We start from the raw sequence: 19,323 nt of genomic DNA on the forward strand, positions 1-19,323 counted from the left end.
TTTGAATGGATTTGTACAACTGTCTTCAGCTGCAAGTGCTTACAATGCAGAAAAAAACAAGAACAAAAGAGTAAGGAACAAACTTTGTTTTAACTCAATCACTGTATTGAATCTTAACTTGAAACTTGATTTTTAGTGAATCATAATTTTTTTGAACATGTGATCAAAACCTTCTGTGTGAGCTAGAACATACTACTTTAATTCAAAGACAAATTTTGTTTTAAATTATTTTAAGTTAAGAAGAAAACCAAATCTTTTTTGATGAGTTTTCAAATAAAAGGTAATTTTTCTTCCAAAATAAAATATTTCAAGTTTTTAATTCTTTTTTTTTGAGTGAAGATGAGTTTGTAAAATATTTCAGGATTCCCAAGTCTCATTATTTTTCCCCWGAGAACTTTTCCCTGCAGCATTTCAGCCAGTCAGCAAAATAGGAGGGCATAGAAAGAGAAACTTAGGCACAAAGAATTAATAATAGTTTTCCAGTGTACCTTAGATGGATATCAGTGTCAGAAATTGCATTTCCTGAGTTCCCCTCTAGAGTGGGAAATTCTGAAGGACATTAAAGAGATAAATTATTAGATGAAAAATACATGTCCAGCTGTAATTGCTATGAGTAATGGAGATCATGACATTTACCAGAACTGTGTACTTGGCCTCTGAAATCTTGTTCCCTGCTGCCTGCTACAGTCACAGGTCAAGCCCTGGTTGCCTGCTGCATTTGCAGGGCACAAGTTGGTGTAATGGATAGATAATTTTCTTCGTATCGTTCTCTCTTTTCAGAAAGTCCCTCTCCCGTTGTCGAAGGATTAACAGGATGCTTTCCAACGAGTCAGCCCCTCCTCCTGCGTTCAGTCGCTCCAATTCTCAGGCCTCCGTGGACAGCACCTCCATGGAAGACTTCTGGTGTGAAGTAGAGAGTATCAAAGAGAGCAGAGAAGATGGATCTGAAGAAGCAATGCTCTTGGAGTTCAAACCTGCTGATGGTGAGCACATGAATGCCTYTTCTTCCCCACACTTTGGCTTTGCCTCCTCACTAAAGACTCATGCCCTGATCTCCTTCCTCGTGCAACTCATTCTGAGCAAAAGTACTAGTCTRGGTCTGTGTCATTCTAGCTCCACTTCTCAACATCACTGGCAGTCAATCACTCACTGCAAGAAATAATAATTCAGTCTGGTTTATGCACTGGAGCCAGTAATTAACTTGGAAAGTAAGTTTCTTTGCATTGATTTTATTTGTGCTTCAGGGGGACAGAAACGGTGTAATTCAGAAAAGAAAGGCACTCAATGAAAACTAAATCTACAGCATTAAATAGACTAAACCAAAATATTTAAAGTAGCAAAAGGTCCATTTAGGATGCTGGAATTTTTAATTTTCTCGCTTGYGGTAGGATGTGATTTACAAGTTAATAAAGTCTTGAAGCAGTTGTTTAGTATCAGGAATTTGATACCTGCTTGTTTCTCTGAGATTAAGATAGAGAAGGATTAAGCCCAATTAAGATATCACTCAAGGAGAGTTTAGAAATAAGTCTGAATGTATGGATGCCTAGATCATTGGAGCTCCCCACTTGACCAAATTCATTCATCACTTACACAASGTGTCCTGAAGGTACTACCTCATTCTGTTACCTTAATAAAACCATTCTGTTTCCCCTCTCTTGTCACATACCGTACTTGAAGAAACATGCAGTAGTTCATGCTAGCTTGTTGCAATGCATCTTTTTGTTAGATGATTTGATAACATCTAGAACAGCAGTTCTCAGTTTTTTTTCCAGTTAGGACCCCGCTTACAAATGCATTATATTGTGTAACACAAAATACCAGGTGTTACTATACAATGAAACCGAATTTCTTCTGAGGTCATCGCCAGCTGATAACTGCTGCAACCTTTCTGTGGCTCCTGGCCACTGGGCTGGTAACTRCTGATCTGGGGAGAGATTTTGAAATGACAGTATGTTCTCTCTATACAATTATTAACACAAGTGATGGTGTATTTTTTTTTACCTTGACGTGCAATGGGATGTCATTAATTCTGCTTCCAGGAAGAACAGTGAAAAGGGGGAAAAGTACTACTTTATGAAGCAATCAAATACGCAGTCATGGTACGTAACCCAACAGAGAGCTATTAGTTCCAACCACGTACAGGAAACACCTCCCATTCACCGATTTCCAGCTGGGTGCTCCTGGAAGCAAAGGGAAAGATTTCCCCAGAAATCTTCATTTGCTGTGAGGGTTATGGTCAGTGAGTTTAAATCCAAACCTCACTCCTCTGTTCCTTGTTGGGAAAATTCCTGTCTGATCATACTCTTTGTATTGGAGACTCCATAAAGATTGTGAGCATTTCTGTGTCTTCGTGCAGCTGTCAGCATGAACTAACACGTGTCCCTGACGTGTTGGCATGTTCAGGGGAATGACCCAAATCTGTGAGCTGCCAAGCTGCATAACTTAGTAAGACAAGGCAATATAGGATCTCATTTTCCAGAAACTTTTCCATCAGTTTCATCATGACTGAACTAAACCTTCTYAACAGCCCAAACTCTGCTGCAGTCCCGTGTTGCCCTTTGTCTGATTACACCTCATTACATTGCATTGATTTTTTTTCCCTTCTGCCCTGAATTGAAAATGAGACTGCAAGTCAAAATGCRATATATCTCCACACTTCATTTACCTTCGTATTGTTGTCTTAAACCTCTCTATATATTTTTTTTTGTGTACACCCATACCCAATCAGGCAGTGTTTTTCSTAGTTATTAACATCAGGAATACGTTCAGTCTGGGATTATAAATCTTAGAAATAATAGTGAGTTCTATTAAGGTCCTAATGGGATAATACTCCTTGCCAACGATCAAAACACCAAAAATCAATGTGGAAAACCTCAGGGCAAAATAAAACTGAATAGTCATCACTCTTTTGAGATGTCTTTGAGAGGAGGAGATGAAGATCCTTAAGAAGGAGACCAGGGTGATGGAAGCCAGACAGGCATGATTGTCAAAACCTCAGTGTGATTTGCCAGACATCGTGTGCAAGGGGCAGACAGCAGCACACTGACTCTGTTGATGTTAGCAAATGCAGTCAAAAAAGAACAGAAGATCATGACAAGTGRCACAAGGGATGAAAATGTAGGGGAGGAGAAAGTCGTGATATATTTAAGATGTCTGTGATATGCAGAATCGCTTTACAATTTGGTGTTACAAGGCTTGAACGCTGGGAGTTGTTTAAGGTTATATCTGAAATTCMAAACACTCTTTCCTAGCAGACTCTATGAGAAAAAGAGAATTATCCTCTCAATTATCTGTTTGTCTTCTGGTGGAGCAGAATCAAACACACTATCAAGACCCTGCTGTATAAGTAGCTAACACCATAAAAATAATGTTTTGTGAAAACAATATGGGGAGGTTTTAACCTTAATTTAATAAAAGTGTGTCATAACATTTTGAGGGTTTTTTAATGCATAAATTTCTTCTCTTTATATTTTTACTCCTCGGATTGCTGTTGCTATGTCTTAGTCTTTTGTTTGTGAGTGGTTAGAACAGGAAAAAGGTTAAAAGCCAGAGAAAGCAAGTCACAAAGTGACGGGTAAGCTGGCAGAAATTCGTGTCTGCCCTGCTATTWTTCATAGCATCATGAAAAACAAGTTTGATTACAAACTCAGTTCTTGGAAAGAATATGTCAGGACAAAAGCCAAAATTAATACAATTAGAAAACTGAAACATTGACCCATGTGGCTCCAACAGCAGCACACAAGAATTAAAAGAGATCTTCTTRGAAAGAAGAGTGAAAATGGCAGGAGAACCACTGGTTCAAAACTTACAGAGAAGGAAAAGGAACTGTCTGTCATCCTGTCTGGGGATACAGAAAGGATAAGAGCAGAGACAAGCTATTTCATGGGATACAGGGCTGATCACACCCTGGCTAACAGAGCAGGAGGGTTTAGAAGCAGCTATTTTTATAGTGCTTTGTAAAGAGGCAGGGCAGTTAACAATGAAGTCAGTGATGGCACATGCATAAGATGCTTTTGCTTGTTCCTCCAGTCCAGTCCTGTAATTTTCTCTTTTGTGTATCTAACKGCCTAAGTGCAGCAAACTGGTGTCCATCAATCAGCCTGCATTCTGATGTCAASAAGAGGCAATAAAGGGAGAGTGGAAATACCAACCTGCCATTAAGACTGGCGCTGGGACAAGAACAATAAGTGCATTGACAAGTTGTTTTATAGAACATGCTGCAAATTAATCTGTTTCCTGTTTGACATGTTTATTTGTAGTACTTCTTCTTCAGTCAGGGCTGGAATGAAATTACTGTCTTGTGTCAAGCAGCATACTGCTGAGCTAGRAATGCTCACAAAACTGAAATGAAGGACCTCAAAATCTCCTACATGAAGAGACATTTGAAAAGACCATGACTGTTTACTTTCAAAAGAAGACAAATCAAAAAGCAATGAACCCCAAATTTAAAATTACTGAATGATTCAGAGAAGGTACAGGGGGACCTTTTCCCAGTCAGATAATGATAGGGCATATTCATTTAATGTAACAGGTAGCTGAGAACCTACATTGTGTTCACATGGACAGGTTTTGGTAGCGAGGGGAGTGCAGGTGTGGCTCTGAAAAGATGCCAGAAGCTTCTGCCATGTCCAGTAGAGCCAGGATAAAACACAATTCTTCCCACAATGCATAACCTCACTAGGGAATCAGTTGCAGAACTGAACCAGTTGGGAAGCAGGTACTGAACAGGATTAAAGAAGATAGTCACTAACTGATAGACCAAGAAAYGCTGGGATGTGCAGTACTAGCAAGGCTTTAATCATTAGAAGTTAGGGTGATCCCTAGCATACAAGGATGGCCATTTCTTCATCTTCCTTCCCTAGTTCACCTTGAACATCTACCCCTTCCTGACCCTTGCTCTTCAGTGAGCAGCCCTGGTTCTTAATCATCTTGTTCAAAACAAGCAATTAGACTAGATATACATCACACTTCTCTTGTGGCTTTTTCACCTGCTGACCCCCTGGAATCTCAAATTACATCATTGGTGTGCTTGTGTTGTATACACATATTTGAACTGGAATACCAATTTAATTTCTATCAGCCAATGGTAAGTAGCTTTCTCTAGTACAGGATGTTGTTACCAGTGGTGAGTGTGGCATAAATGGTGAATGAGGGGATTTATGCTCTTGAATTAGGGGTTAATTTCAGGGACACTGCTGTTCYAGGCTGGTTGCTCTGCTGCCTTCTTCACACACATGSTGATGRAAYSCCTCTTCTGTTCTCCCCATCATCCTCTTCTGTGCAGACACTGACAAACTGAAAGTTGGCAATGTGTTTACAAAACTAACTTAACTTTCTTACTTGGCATAAGAAAGGTTRGAATTAGAGTATTTTCAAGGTAGGGGCTGTGGTAGCAGTCCATCCTGCCAACTCCTTTCCTTCATCCCCTGCTCCCTTCCTTGCCAGGCTTAGTAACACACTCTCTTTCTCCACAGAAGGGGAGCTGGAGGCAGAATGGCTGCAAGACGTGGGTTTATCCACGTTGATCTCAGGAGCAGAAGAGGAGGATGGCCAAGCCCTGCTGTCCACTCTGACCAGAACTCAAGCTGCTGCTGTTCAGAAGAGGTACAAYACCTACACTCAGACCCTGAGGAAGAAGAACAAGCACACAGTCCGGGATGTGCGAGACATCTTTGGCACCGGTGACTCTCCCGTAAGTATCCTAGCGAATGCATTTGATCTTAATTTTTATGCAATTTGCAAGTAGTTCACCCAAGTTTCCACCAGACAGGAACCCTTTTCTGCTGGCAATGTACAGCCAGGCATTAGCAATTTCTGACCCTAAGACAATATTTTTAATGCTGTATGCACTACATTTGAGAGGAAAGAAAGAGCCCAAATACAATAGGTGGTATACAGTGTTGCAACTAACCTGTTAACATAATGTTGTGTCTGTTGTCAGCCTTCCTGCTGCAACCTCTTATCCAGACTATCATTTACTCCTTTATTTTTTGGAAATTGGTGAGTTACTCTTGGCAGCTATTCAAATTTTTGATGGCTTCTGGGGACACTTGCRATTTACTCAGCAGTCTCAGTGGTGAAGTAAAACTTACCTAATGAAGCAACTGGGGTTCAAATATGCAGATGCAATTAAACACCTGCCAACACCATTGTAACTGGTACACTGGCTGTTACATTTCACTTACRTAGCAAATGAAAACCTATTWACAGTTCCTTTGCTTYGTGGCTTCAGAAATCAGCAGTACCTCTTGAGGTTTCATCCMCTTTTCCRTGAGGATARCTCTAAATGCACCRGTTCYTGTCACCACATGTTTTGATTTAGGSAATGCAGTAAACCATGTGAGTTTAGTCCASTGCTCAAAGCAACMAAGGTGATTTTACATTTATCAMTCATTATATCTTAAATGGKAGTCACCAACAAGCTCRCAAGCTCACYTTTGGAATTAATATTAAWTTTTTTGCCATTACAAAACTCTGAGAAACTCTTTTTCATTATGATATTACTTTRTCCTTTCCTGTTTGTTCTACCTTCTCCTCAAAGCTTGATATCCTGAATTTTTATTTTTTTTTAAACTGGGAAATAAAGTTGTAGCTGAAGAGTAATATTAAAATTAGAAAGATACAATGTCCAGATATTTAAGGTATTTGTCTCTAAATTAAGTGTCTGGATTCTTTTGAACCTCTTGCACATATCCCAGAAGTATCCCGTAGTTTCCTATGGGCAGATTTTCTTTCATGAGAGATTATCAGGCATGTTTGAATGAACATTAAAAAGTTGATGGTACTTCTGAGTAGATTAGCACACTTCTCCTGATTCAAGTATCTATATACCTTAAGGTGTTTAATTTTTTTTACAAAATCTTAAGTTTCCTAACAAATTTCAATCACCTAAATAAAGTTTGTACACTTCCTCTCAGGTGGGCACATTACTGATCTATTTTTGACCTGCTTATTTTTCCACTTCTCAATTGCTAAAGCTTCTCACTTGCAAAGGGAATTTGGCTCTTCGGAACTATTGCTCTTCAAATCAGAGTTTTATCTCCTYCAAAATTCGGTTCACTTGCTAGTTCTGCATTGTGAAAGTCTGAAAGATAAGATCAAATWGGTAATTAAGTCTTCTAATTCTTCTTCCCACAGAAATATGTAGTTCTGCAGGTGCTTCCTAGATGTTAAACACAACACCATCCAATTGACTGTGAAACACTGTATTTCTGAAAGCCTTCAAGGCTCCCAACCCTCTTAATTTTCCCATTGACCAGTGCTCCTATCTCTGCTGGTTATTATAGGATTTAGAAACCTTGTCCTAATTATCAGCTCTTCAGGGATAAACACGCTTCAGGAGGGCTTGTGTGCCTGACCTAAACGTTTCCCAAGTAGTCTTTTTAAGGGGATATCAGCAGTCCCTGGAGTTTTGCTGCCTCTTTGGGCATGGYACTGCAGCTGCCTGTGGATCTTCGTGATGAATCAGTTCAGGGAAGAGAAGAACATTTAAAAACAACCCAGCCAAAAGCAAAGAGTGACAGGGGATGGAGAGGGACAAACCTTTTCAGCTCAGCTGGTGAAGAGAGGCGGGGAAGGAGACTGCTTGAAGTGACGTGGAGTTCTGTTTTCCCATCCTGTCTTTTAGTTGGGAASTGAAGAAGAAAACATGCTGCAAATAGCAAACCAGCTCTAATTGTTTCACATAACTCTATAATCCTCCCATTAGGAGGATGGATTTACACCCTCTTCCCAAGAACCTAAGAACTGCAAGAGCCTAGAGGGATGGGTCACAGGATGGATTACTCTCTTCCTTGGCTAATGATGAGAGAAAAGGTGATTATCTCACTAGGGTCACCTGAGATGAGATTTAGGGACCAGTAAAGAGGCATAAATTAGTTGTCATCTGGAGTGGGGGAAGGAAAAGACAGATTTGCCCTGGGGTTTTTTTTTTCTCTCTCTGTTCTGAAAAACCCGCCCTGTTAGATGTTTTGCTACTACTGCCTTGTGCCCTGGCTCTGCAGGGGGCAACACAGACCAAAGGGTGCTTTTCCAGCCATCCTGCCTTGAGATCCATGCCCTCATGGCAGGAGTGTCCCCTCAACAGACAGAATGGACTGAAATAAAAGGAAATGCAGTTATTTCTCATTTGGTAGTTTTGGTTGGTTGTTTTTTTTTTTTTTTTTCTGTTGCCTATCCTGGAATGGTGCCATGATCCCTAGAGGCAAAATTCTGCCCCTTCCTGCATCACCCTTCCACGAGCCATTCCTTGGTTGGTAGAGCAGCCTGTCCCAGCTCAGGTGCTTTACGCTGCTTCAGACAGCTCTAGAGCCAGCAGACCCGACWGACCACCACATTACCGAGCTCTAAATTGGATGGTTTAGTAATCACAGTGGTCTGATTTTCCTTACTGCTGGTACCCTGCTGCTTCCATCAGAAGCCATCGGCTCTGCTGGTGCTCAGAGCYGAGAAAAATCAACAGCAGAATACAAATGGGGGACACACACGCATTGGTTCTGTTATTGGAGGGAGGAAGTGAAGCCCAACCCTGTACGTGACAATTAACTAAAACTCCTGAAGAGTTTTTATAACCATTTTACTTTCAGCAATGCATGACAAAATCATGTCCTAGTTAAAGAAGAATCCCTTACTAACCCAGAGCTGTTTGCATGAAAAGGTGTTTGTGATGGTAGGGCTTGGAAATATGAATATATTCAAAGCATGGGCAAATTGTGTCCTGGCCAGAGCTGGAAGATTATCCTCCTTTCCCTTTATTTCCCTTAACTGCAGGGCTGAAAATAAAATTTGATCTCTTTGGTGCTCCAATGATTTGGTTTTTACATCTTCTACAATGAGGGTAGCTGCTAAAGAACTGTCTACCTCATCTCCATCCTCTCCTTGCTCTTCTGATTTCATCTTCCCTTTGGAAATTCCTGTTTATATTGTGGCAGCAAACAGTGGGCTCATTTTTAGTGTGTCTAATGATCGCTTTCAGCCTGAAGGAAGGATATGGGAAGCCTCACCTTTGTTGGAGCCCCAGGCAAAGAACTAAAACTGTTCCAGTTTAGTTAAGGAGACAATTTGACTCTTAGTCTTTCACATTCCTTGAGAGGTCTTCAAAAGTTTTTTAATCTTCTTTTATAMTACATAAATAATCTGAATCTTTAAATTCATGCATTTAAAAGGTTTTATTCCCAGTCTTCCTTTTCTCAGATTAAAAAAAGTTGAGGGGGAAGGAAGACATTTCACAAAAGAGACATCGATTTGGTTTCTTGATCCACTCTCACTGTGGAGGATGGGGAATGGGGCTGAGAATCTGATATTTTTACATACTCCAGTTATTGTTCACAGCTCACATTATTCAGCTGCCCCAGGCTAGAGCCAGCCCTGCTGGGAGCCAGCAGAGGTGTGCAGCCCACTCCATCACCCACRTCCATGTCTGCCAGCTCTGCCTATCAGAACTGGCTTACTGCAGGTGCTTCACGACTCATTTCACCCATGTAACAAAGCTGGAAGTGTTTTTTTTTTTCTTAATAAACTTGACTGACTGTAAATCTATTCTGGCTACTGTTCACAGGGTCAGATATTTTGAGCACTGAAAGTAGATGAGCCAGTTGCTAATGTTTACCATTAATTTCTCCATCTGGATCTTAAACAGAAGCATAGCGACTTTTATGGCTGATCCTTGCTGAGGCAAGTTGAGCCATCCTCTCCACTTCTGTACTCACACCTGAAATTCGTAGTGCTTTTTTATGTCCTGAAGCTTTTTGTGTAAATGTTGTGGGATTTTATCATAAAAACATCCAGTTCTCTTTTTTTAAAAAAAATCAGTGGTCCTTACAGTCTTCTGGCAAAGGAAATCCATGTGACTCAAATGCTGTTTGCTATCAAGTTCACAAGACGTTGAATGGACTCTCTCAGGAGAGATTTTATTCATGTTACATTTGACTTTGCTACACGAATAGCTCAGAGTATAAGACTGAATAAAACAACTGCAACATTATGTCAGGATTCCAATTGGAAGAGCTGCCTGTCTTTTAAATATCTGACATTTTTTAGCAGCCTGAATGCTTCTCCCACACTTYGACTGCAATTGGGGAAAACAGAATTCCTGCCCTGAGGCATTGCTACTTGTTGATAAACAGCCGACTTAGCAATTTAAAGAGCAATTTAAAGAGTGATTTAAAGAGCTGGTACTGGGGGCTCTTGGGGGCCCAGAGCTGCAGGTTCAGCTGGAAAACCGGGTCTGCTCCATCAGGCTCAGGGTGGGTGAGACAGAAGGTTTGGGAAGGGCTGGGGCTTCAGGGGCTCCCACAAGGATGTGAATAACAGCAGAAAAAAACAAGGTGGGCTTGGAACATTGTAGTTATTTTTATTGAGTGACCTTCAGAGCATTATTTTATTTCCTGACCTTGTTTTGATTTGGTTTCTTCAATTCAAGAACGAATACATGAGCAGCTACTGCCCATGGAATACAAACACTCAGATTTGTTTTTATGAGCCACAAAACTGCTGAGAACAAGGCCAAAACTCCTCTGTTAAGAAGAGGTGACACTGCTTGRACGTCACCCCTTGGGCCACCAAGCCACTTCTCTGCAGTGCAGAATGATTTCTGGAGTTGAAAGAAATGAATTTGAMTATTCATGTTTCTTTTTTCCCTCAAATTGTTTTTTGCAGTTCACTAATAAAAGCATTAGCATATAACCTATGGGAAAACATCCATCCATTAATAACTTTCTGGTGCCCAAATCACAAGAGGTAGCAAACAGACTGATTCCTGACAGGCCCCTGGGAATAGCGGATACTCAACGTGTGCCAGAGAGCCTTCAAAAAGATTAGTGGCCAAAGTGATTAAAACCAGGGTGAATTACAATTTTAAGAGGACCTTTTGGTTAGTTTAATTCTGTACAGCAATTTACTTAGCTAATTTCAGTCATTTTGTAAGACAGGACTCATTAGGTACAGCAAGCTGCARTATTACTGACCTCCACATTGTCCAAATTTGTGCAGTCCAGGGAAGATTGATTCTCAGGCTTGGCTATGAAAAATGTACTCTGAGGAATCACAGCAGGTTGTTTAATCTCGTCAAAAGTGTGTAAGCTGAGAATGATGCTCCATTGCTTGAACTGTAGCAGTTTTTGTCCATAGATGTTTACATTCACTGCAGTCTGATYGTTTTTCCTTGCCTATCAGCCCACATTTGAGACAGTTCCAGTGTCACCAGTATCTTCTAATGGTATCCAGCTTCCTGGGCAGAAGCCAGTTTGGAAATCAGTTAGCTGTGAGTATGACAACATGTAACCAGTGTTCGCTTCCTCCTAGTGAAATGACAGAAAGACCATTTTGGGGTTCAGAGGTTATTCCCCTCTTTCATTTTGGGGCAGTGCTGCATGTATTTCCTTAAAATCATTGTCAGCTTATTGTCATGAAGGAACCAAATTTTCCCGTTAAAGATTGGTGTCTTCAATGGAAGACACAGAAAAATGTTGATCATTGCAAGGCTGGAAATGTAAAAATAACCTGTAAACAATATGGTGCAGAATTTGTCCAAAATACGTCATCAGTGTATTTTCTTGTTGCAAATCATGAAAAAAAGAGGCATATTTCTTCCATATTTCTTCTCCAGTACTGCAGAAACTGTAGTATTAGAAATTTATAATTTTCCTGGTTCTGGGCTATTATTCTTATCTATTAATGGTGTTATCCCTTAAATGCTTTGCCCTGACAGTGATTGGCAGTGCTAATGGCAGTGCTAATGGCAGTGCTTCTACTCAGTGTCTGAATAATTGTCAGCAACCTTCCATGGGAATGTTCATCTTTTACTTTGAAAGCTCTTCCCATCGCCATTGTGCAGGGCTTAACAAAAGGGATATTAATACCCAAATTTCTAAGCTCGTCCCTTGGATGTTTGCCTCTGGATACAGTGCCACAGACATTTTCCTTGGTGGCAAAAGCTGCTCTRCTGATACCTCTGCTCTGCAAGCAGTTTTACTGAAATAGGTGGGGAACCAAATGCCAGGGGTGCCATGGACATTCTGTGGTCCCGGGTCCAAGGGTTGAAAGAGAGATGGAAAACATCTTAAATGTCTTGGACATTAAATAACAACTAAAGCCACAGTTAAGAGCCCAGAAGCCACTTAATAACACACTTAACTTTTTTCATATCAGATTTGTAAAATAAAGGGTGTTGCAAAAAATATTTGTGTCTCTGTATCTGTAAATGCAGTCATTCAGAGAACTTGGGGCATGCACAGGTTTATAAGATATTCAATTTTTTTAATTCACTCTCTGATTRCCATGGCTTTTGGATACACTTGGGTCATGTTAGTAAATTCTTCTCTGCAGTCCTGGGGTCTGAAATTTTACTATACTTTCAATTAAATTTATGATTCCATCTCAACTGGGTCTAGGAGCAGAACCTTACAGGAAAACTAAAAATTGACCTGACATACTAGAGATCCATCAGGAAAGTTGGCAACCCTGGAACTCATGTATGTTATCACACTTTGGCCTCCATGACAATAGCATATTTCTGGACTTGATTGTACTGATTTCAAAAATTTTCTTCTGRCATCCAGTAATTTAAGGAGGTAACTAAATTTTAGAGAAAAGCTTTAAGTCATTTCACAATATCTGCTAGAAATGCCAGTAGATACAGCATTTTTCAAACTGGAATATTGTACATTTTGTCCTCTTTTGGTGCTACATCACCAAACTATCAACAATGAGAAATATGCATATGTGACCACATAAAATATATGCACCATGTCTTGTTATTGTAGATAAGTCATCAGTAACCTGAGAAACAGTGCAAGCAGCATTTTTCTGTCAAGACCTTTTATTTTCAATTGTTTGCTTGACAAGTGACACCACAGTATGCTGGCCTGGGTAGACAAGGATGGAATACAAAAACCTGGTAGTTCCTGATAAACAGGAAGGTCCAGCTTGACTRTCTTTCTCACAAATAGCAACAAGTTAAATGGTGTAAAATGAAAACAGGGATTTTATTTCTAAGGGGTTATTTCCTCGAAACRAAACAGGAACATGCTGTGGTTTGCACTGAAATTCCTCTTTGAAGTCCTKCCTTCATTACTTTCTCAAGAATTTTGTCAACTTTGTTCAATTTTTTAATGTCTCTGTACTAAATGCAAGCATGCATTCATTGATCTATAATTTCCCTTATTTTCAGCTAACAGTTGTCTAGACTGTGGAAYAGATAAAGGCAGCCCATCCATAACAGAAGAGCTCTCCTATGAGGTCTCTTTCTCAGAATCCATTACAGTCCTTCCAAAAACCCAAGAGTGGCCRAAAAACCAGAGATTCAAGAAGGAAGACTCGGCTTTGCCAGTAAGTTTCTTCTCCATGTATTTTCTCGGTTGTTTTCTTTAACACAGCAATTTGCTGCTTTGTATCCCCAGCACACCGGGGTCTGTAAGATCCATGATCTGTCCTTCGCAGTGTTTGCTTTGTAGAGGCTGCTCGCTGTGCCTGGGATTGATTCCCAGGGAGGCACCAAAGCTCATATGGATATCCAAGCCAAGTTTTTACTTGTACTCTTCATGAACATGTGTACCCAGATGAGTACGTGTAACTCAGCCCAGGAATATTGCATCATCCACAATTTTCTCACACAGAAATAAAAACTGCTTCCTCCCATTAAAACTAATAATCATTTTCATTACTGGTCTGCTTTCTCACTTTTTTCCTCACAGATTATCTGCCTTTGTTAACATATGGATTTAAAACTGCTTTGCAGATAAAGGGGGGAAAGCAAACCTTAGTCCTGCAGCAGTGCTGGCTGTCTCTGGTCAGTATTCAGAGCAATCACACTGTAGGAAATACAACATGAATTATTCAAGAAAAGATTGCCACATCATCCAACCAGACATACACTGAAAGTTCTGTCATCACCTGGAATTATTTCATGAAGTCACGAAAGTCAGTTTTCTACTTCCATCAGCCCTCACAACTTCCATCAATGAAAACTGGAGCATTAATTTAGTGCTTCCAATACCACCTCTTTGGTGACATGTAAGAAATAGCTGTAAATTATGTGGAATAATTTCCTGAATGTTATGATGTTCTGAGGTCCCAACCCAATCAGAAATTGTTACAATGCACACAGACAATGAATTATGTGACAATTATTCAGTTGTCCATCTTAGAATTCCACCAAGAAGAAGAAGGTGAGATACAGAATTAAACTTCCACGTTGAAAGATAAGACACCAAGTAGATGACACAACTTATGWGAAATTCCTGTGGGTTTTTCTGGGCTTTTGTTGTTTGGGGGTATTTTTGTGGGAATGACAAACTGTCCTGTGCAGAATAAGGGTATCTGCATTCATCATGATTTTGGTGTTTACTAAAACATGTTCACACTCACAGATTTTTCTCTGCAACAGCTCAGATAATTCCCAGTTGATGTAACAGGGAAACTGGGGACAACAGGGGAACAGAAGATGCTAATTTGAAAATCATGTCTCTGTGGGTTCATAATTGATAAGTTTTAGAAAACACCAATATTGTGCTGGAGTTGAGCTGCTCTACATGGAGGACATAATTCTGTGAGCTCAGAAGACCACACAAGAAACATGCCAGGTCATTGCAGAGTGTTTCTGAATAAAGTCAACAATCACAGCTGYTGATGTTGGCCTTTCCCTTACTTCATCTTTTGCCACTTGTAGTGTTTGGTTTTTTTCCCATGATGACTCAGACTGTAATGGAGCTCAGCAGAAAAATCACTTCTCGCTCTGTTACTCTGAGCAGCCAGTCCCCTATGCTCGGAAGGATTGTCCCTCCGTCCCCATGGTGAGACARTGGGGCTGTGCTGGAGGCTGTGCAACATCACTCTTTCTCCAGGGTGGGTCTGACAACATAACCAGCTTCATTGATGGTGTGTACAGAGCTGCACAGAGAGATAATATATAACATAAAATAGCCTGTCTCTGCAGCAGGGAGTCCCCTGACTCCCAGAAGAGTCAACTTCACATACCCAGGAGTGTGGGGATTTCCCAGTGTACATGTGAWTTCTGCAGTGTGGGACCATGATCCATGTGACTCAGCTGAAGATATTGCAGAACCACAAGTCTGAGTGCACTGTGCAGTTCCACATAGAAATAAGGTTGCAAAATATCAGACACGATCCTTAGCTGGAAAGTTAGTAATCTCGTGTCAGGATAGCACAGCATCCTTCAAAGGAAGGAAGAAAAAACATTGGAAATTGTAAGAAAACATTGTAAGAAAAAMCACTGGAAAATTGTGACACAAGACACGAGAAAGCTGGCCAGCCCCAAAACTTGTATTAACCACAGCATCACATCATAGTGACCCTACAARTCAAAGAGCCACTGTGGAAAATCTTTGTAGCATCCTTTGCAATCAGCTTGGCAGTGCTTGGAATGTTTTTCTCTTACAAAAAAAAATATGTGTATACAACTGGATTTTTGTTTTCCTTTTTTCCAAAGTGATTTATTGCATTTTGACTACTTTTGGACATTTTGCATCACTGGAACCAAAATGTGTAGATATTCTTAAGTATGTTATGTGTCTTCAGAAGGCWATCCTCCATGCAGCTTTTATTAAGTCTCAAAATAAGGGTAACAGTGGAATTGCTGAATTTTAAGGAGGGAATCTTCTGGCCTAAAATGCCCCAGGCAGTATGTAAATAAGTTATTCCATTGCCTGCACTCTTTCTTTCCCAATTATTATTAGCCTCTATTGAAAGACCATGTGTAGTGTAGTTTAGAAAGTCTTAAACAACATGATTTAGATAACTTTTGTRCTCCCTTCCTTTTGAAAACTGGTRTAAGTTTAATTTTTGGTTTGGATTSGTTTTTGGGGTGGGRTTGTTGGGKTTTTTTGTTTACCCCTTCCTTAATTGGCTTGACTGGTTTGATTTAAAGATGAGTAAATCATTTTGATTYCAAATTTGTTAAAATAATGAAGGCCTGAGCTTAAATCTCCAGAAGCAAAACATTRCTAGAGGCTGTGTTTCCACTCAGTTCCCTAAAGGAAGCAAATRATTTGTAATACTATTTATTTATACCTCTGACTAACAATTCCTGGTTTAAATTACAATAAATTTAAAAAAACATTAAATACCAAAGATCCACAGTTCTTTGAAAAGCATGTTTTTTACTATTACTTCGTTGTTATGTCTAACAATTATGTCAGAAACTGATGGGTGTTTGTTCTTTTTGACATTTGTACAAACGCATCTGTCATGACACAACATTCCTGGCTCTGGTCCACAACACTGCAGTTTCTAAAATATGCAGACATCTTCACATGCCCCCAAATTACTCAGTATCGTTTAGTTCAAGCCTACTTGAATAAATTACTTCTTAGCTGCTGGGAGTCTTGTTTTTAAGCCTAAAGKCTTCTTGAGTAATAAAAAATACCACTAAAGTTGGCAGGTTGGCTTCAGGACGAAGCAATTTTGCTTCTGGGCTTTTCCTCAGATCTTTAGTTTGAAGTCTTCTGTAAGAGTTCATAAATTAATAGCGTTATAAAAAGCAGTCATGGATTCATTACACACACACAATTGATACACAACCCTATCCATRATTAACTGTGTCAGCCACTTCAACAGCATTCAGAGACATTGTGGGGAAGGCAGAAAGCAGAGCAAACTGCTACATCCTGCTGAAACTGGGCAAAAAGTTAAAAGAAGCCTGTGCCTCATTTGTCCCAGCTGCAGTRCAGGTACTGAGGTGCTTCAGCACCTCTGCCCAGTCAAACTGCAAAGAGCAAGGTGAGCAAGAAGCTCAATTTCATGTTCAGGTGGATGCAAGCTGTGTCAGCAAACCAGGCCAATATACAGGGCTGTAGTTCATCTATTTGTTTTTATCCATCTGCCCTAACACAATTTCCAATCCCATACAAGCACCTCTCATGAAACAGAAGTTCACCTCCTGTAATTTTTGTGCAAATAAAGATGCTACCCATCTCTCCTGTAGAAATTCATCGTTCGGAAAAGCCGGTTTGGACTGACAGAGGTTGGGGACCTSTCTCCTGAAGACATGAAGAAGATTCGCTACCTCTCCCTGATCGAGCTCACGGCCTTCTACGACGCGCTGGGCGTGGAACTGAAGAGGAACCGTGTGGAGAGGGTCCGGGGACGAGGTACTGTGACTTTGCAGTCACCTTCATGCTGGTCAGCTTTGAAAGAAGGTGCTTGCGAGGCTGTGTTTCCTCATTTTCACTTTTGTTGTTACTGTTTTTAAGAGAATGGTCTTTTCGGAGTCCCTCTCACCGTACTGCTGGAGAATGATCAGAAGAAGTTTCCTGGAATTAAAGTTCCCCTCATCTTCCAAAAAGTGAGTATCACTCAGCCTGCTTGGTCGCTGAGATCTGTTTTTCCACCATTTCCATTGACACTCGAAAGAGTGGTCAGATAAGAGAAGATGCCGGCTTTACAGACTGGCAGGTATCTACAGATCGTCTGACTGAATATTGTGGTTTGAAAACTTCATGACCAGGAGAGAAAATTTGCTCCTTTTTTTGTGTTTTATCTGTGATGGGGACCCTTTTTGATTTTTGAAATTTTGTGATACCACGCTGGAAACTTCAGGAAACAAATGTCTTTCTGTTTCCCTTTTTCATTAAATCAGAGARCCGTGCAAAATTATGTGTGTGCAGAAGTGGCAGAGATGAGTTTTCTCGGGAGTTTTAATTTCATATAAATTCAAACCATAGGTATTACCTAGCTACCATTCCCAGAATGGAAGTGGTGTCTTCTCATTGAGGTTTTTCTGACAAGACAAGGGTATTTATGTGAGCTGTTTGGCAGCTGGAGGCAGGTCACAGACACAAGCACGTGTGCAATTGCACAGATTCACACAGACTCCAAACTGCAACAGACTTCCCTATAAATACCGGCAAAAGGAGAATTGTCAGGGAGTGTCAGGGGAAAGACTGACACAACTTGAATATTTACATGATCTTGCAATCAGCTCCACAGCTCCTCTGTCAAGATACCATGGGAAATTAGAAAAATCCAAGTTCGGGCAGGAGGCAGATCTGGAGGTGAAAATCCAGAGCTGTATGATTAAATGCTAGGATTTTTTTTTTTTTTTCAATACTCAAAACTATGTAAAATCAAAACTTTTTTTTTTTTTTAATAAAAAATTAGAGTGGAAAGAGTAGTTCTTTATTTACAGTAATTTCAGAATATCCTGGGATAGTTTTCTAATCTGAGTTCTCAGTTCCAAAAAGCATATGTTATCTGTAGAACTTTCCATTGTGCTTCTTGGGGCACACTTAAACATTTCTCAGAGGTTATTTTTCCTTCAAAACACCATTGTGTTTCAAATGTATCTGYTCTTTTATTAATACATTTATGTGTTAATTGTTCTATACAACTCAAGTCAAGGACAGAGAGGCCTATTGCATTAGCAATTTTCTATAGTCTGCTTACTCCTTACTTCAGGGTCAGGAATATGGAGAACAAATTAGGCAGGTTATTTCCATGAACTGGCTCATTTTCATTAGCAGATTTCATAAAAATGTACATTTTTCAGATTAGTTTCAAGGATATCTAGATTAAAAAAAAAAGTCAGTATTATTCTTAAGTGCTTCAAATATTTTCCTGGATTTTGTTGTCTCTTCTTTCAGCTGYTGCTCAAGCTTGAGGAAACGGGTTTGGAAACTGAAGGAATTCTGCGGGTTCCAGGATCTGCTTCCAGAGTCAAGGTATAACACTCAAGCCAGTTTTCCATCTTCTGGACCGCAGACTCTGTGTAAAATAATACAGCATGCACACAAATTCACACTGCACATAAATACTGATYTGTGTAGCTCAGCATTCCTACTCCTGCCAGTGAAAGGTCAGATTAGTTCCTGGGAACCAATAAATCATAGAACATTTGGTCTATTGCTTTGCTTTAGTTAATGTTCTATATAAGGCACAGACTTGATGTTAAAYACAATTTTTCTCCGCAAAACTTTCAGACATCCTTTTAGTTTATCTCTGTCATCCAAAATTGCTGTGATCTTATCTCTGTTTTAATTTATTTCAGAAATTCATAGTTGCTAAACTGAGTGAACATCAGATAAAGATCTTATTCCATGTCATTTTAACCTCTGTGTCATTTTATTTTTCATTTATCGTCTGTGATCTTGCAATTTCATGTTCCAAGTGAGAGAAATTTGGCCTCTGTTCACTGCTGGCAGCCTGAAGTACTGCATTTTCACAGGCTATTTGTGGGYTATGAACACAGGATAATTGGCACCCAATAACCTGACACTGAGGGCCAGTAACATTTGCAATTGTTTCTCCAGACCAGCTTGATTCCGGGAGCTGGAAGAGGCAAATTAGAAAAACAGGGCAGTTTTCTCTTTG

At 40.0% G+C, this 19,323-nt stretch overlaps 1 protein-coding gene across 1 annotated transcript in view; it reads left to right on the top strand.

The window, feature by feature from the left end:
* The window catches only part of ARHGAP28 (Rho GTPase activating protein 28), a 76,263-nt gene that overhangs the window by 40,249 nt on the left and 16,691 nt on the right, over positions 1–19,323 (top strand). Inside the window, exons 2-8 of the mRNA XM_057383167.1 lie at positions 781–983; positions 5,475–5,692; positions 11,173–11,260; positions 13,169–13,326; positions 16,940–17,105; positions 17,208–17,299; positions 18,597–18,674. Coding sequence (XP_057239150.1) covers positions 781–983; positions 5,475–5,692; positions 11,173–11,260; positions 13,169–13,326; positions 16,940–17,105; positions 17,208–17,299; positions 18,597–18,674 — 1,003 coding nt within the window. The remainder of the gene's footprint in view (positions 1–780; positions 984–5,474; positions 5,693–11,172; positions 11,261–13,168; positions 13,327–16,939; positions 17,106–17,207; positions 17,300–18,596; positions 18,675–19,323) is intronic.

Source organism: Malurus melanocephalus, unplaced genomic scaffold (genome assembly GCF_030028575.1).
Source record: "Malurus melanocephalus ecotype Western Australia unplaced genomic scaffold, MMel_1.1 scaffold_612, whole genome shotgun sequence".
Taxonomy (NCBI): Eukaryota; Metazoa; Chordata; class Aves; order Passeriformes; family Maluridae; genus Malurus; species Malurus melanocephalus.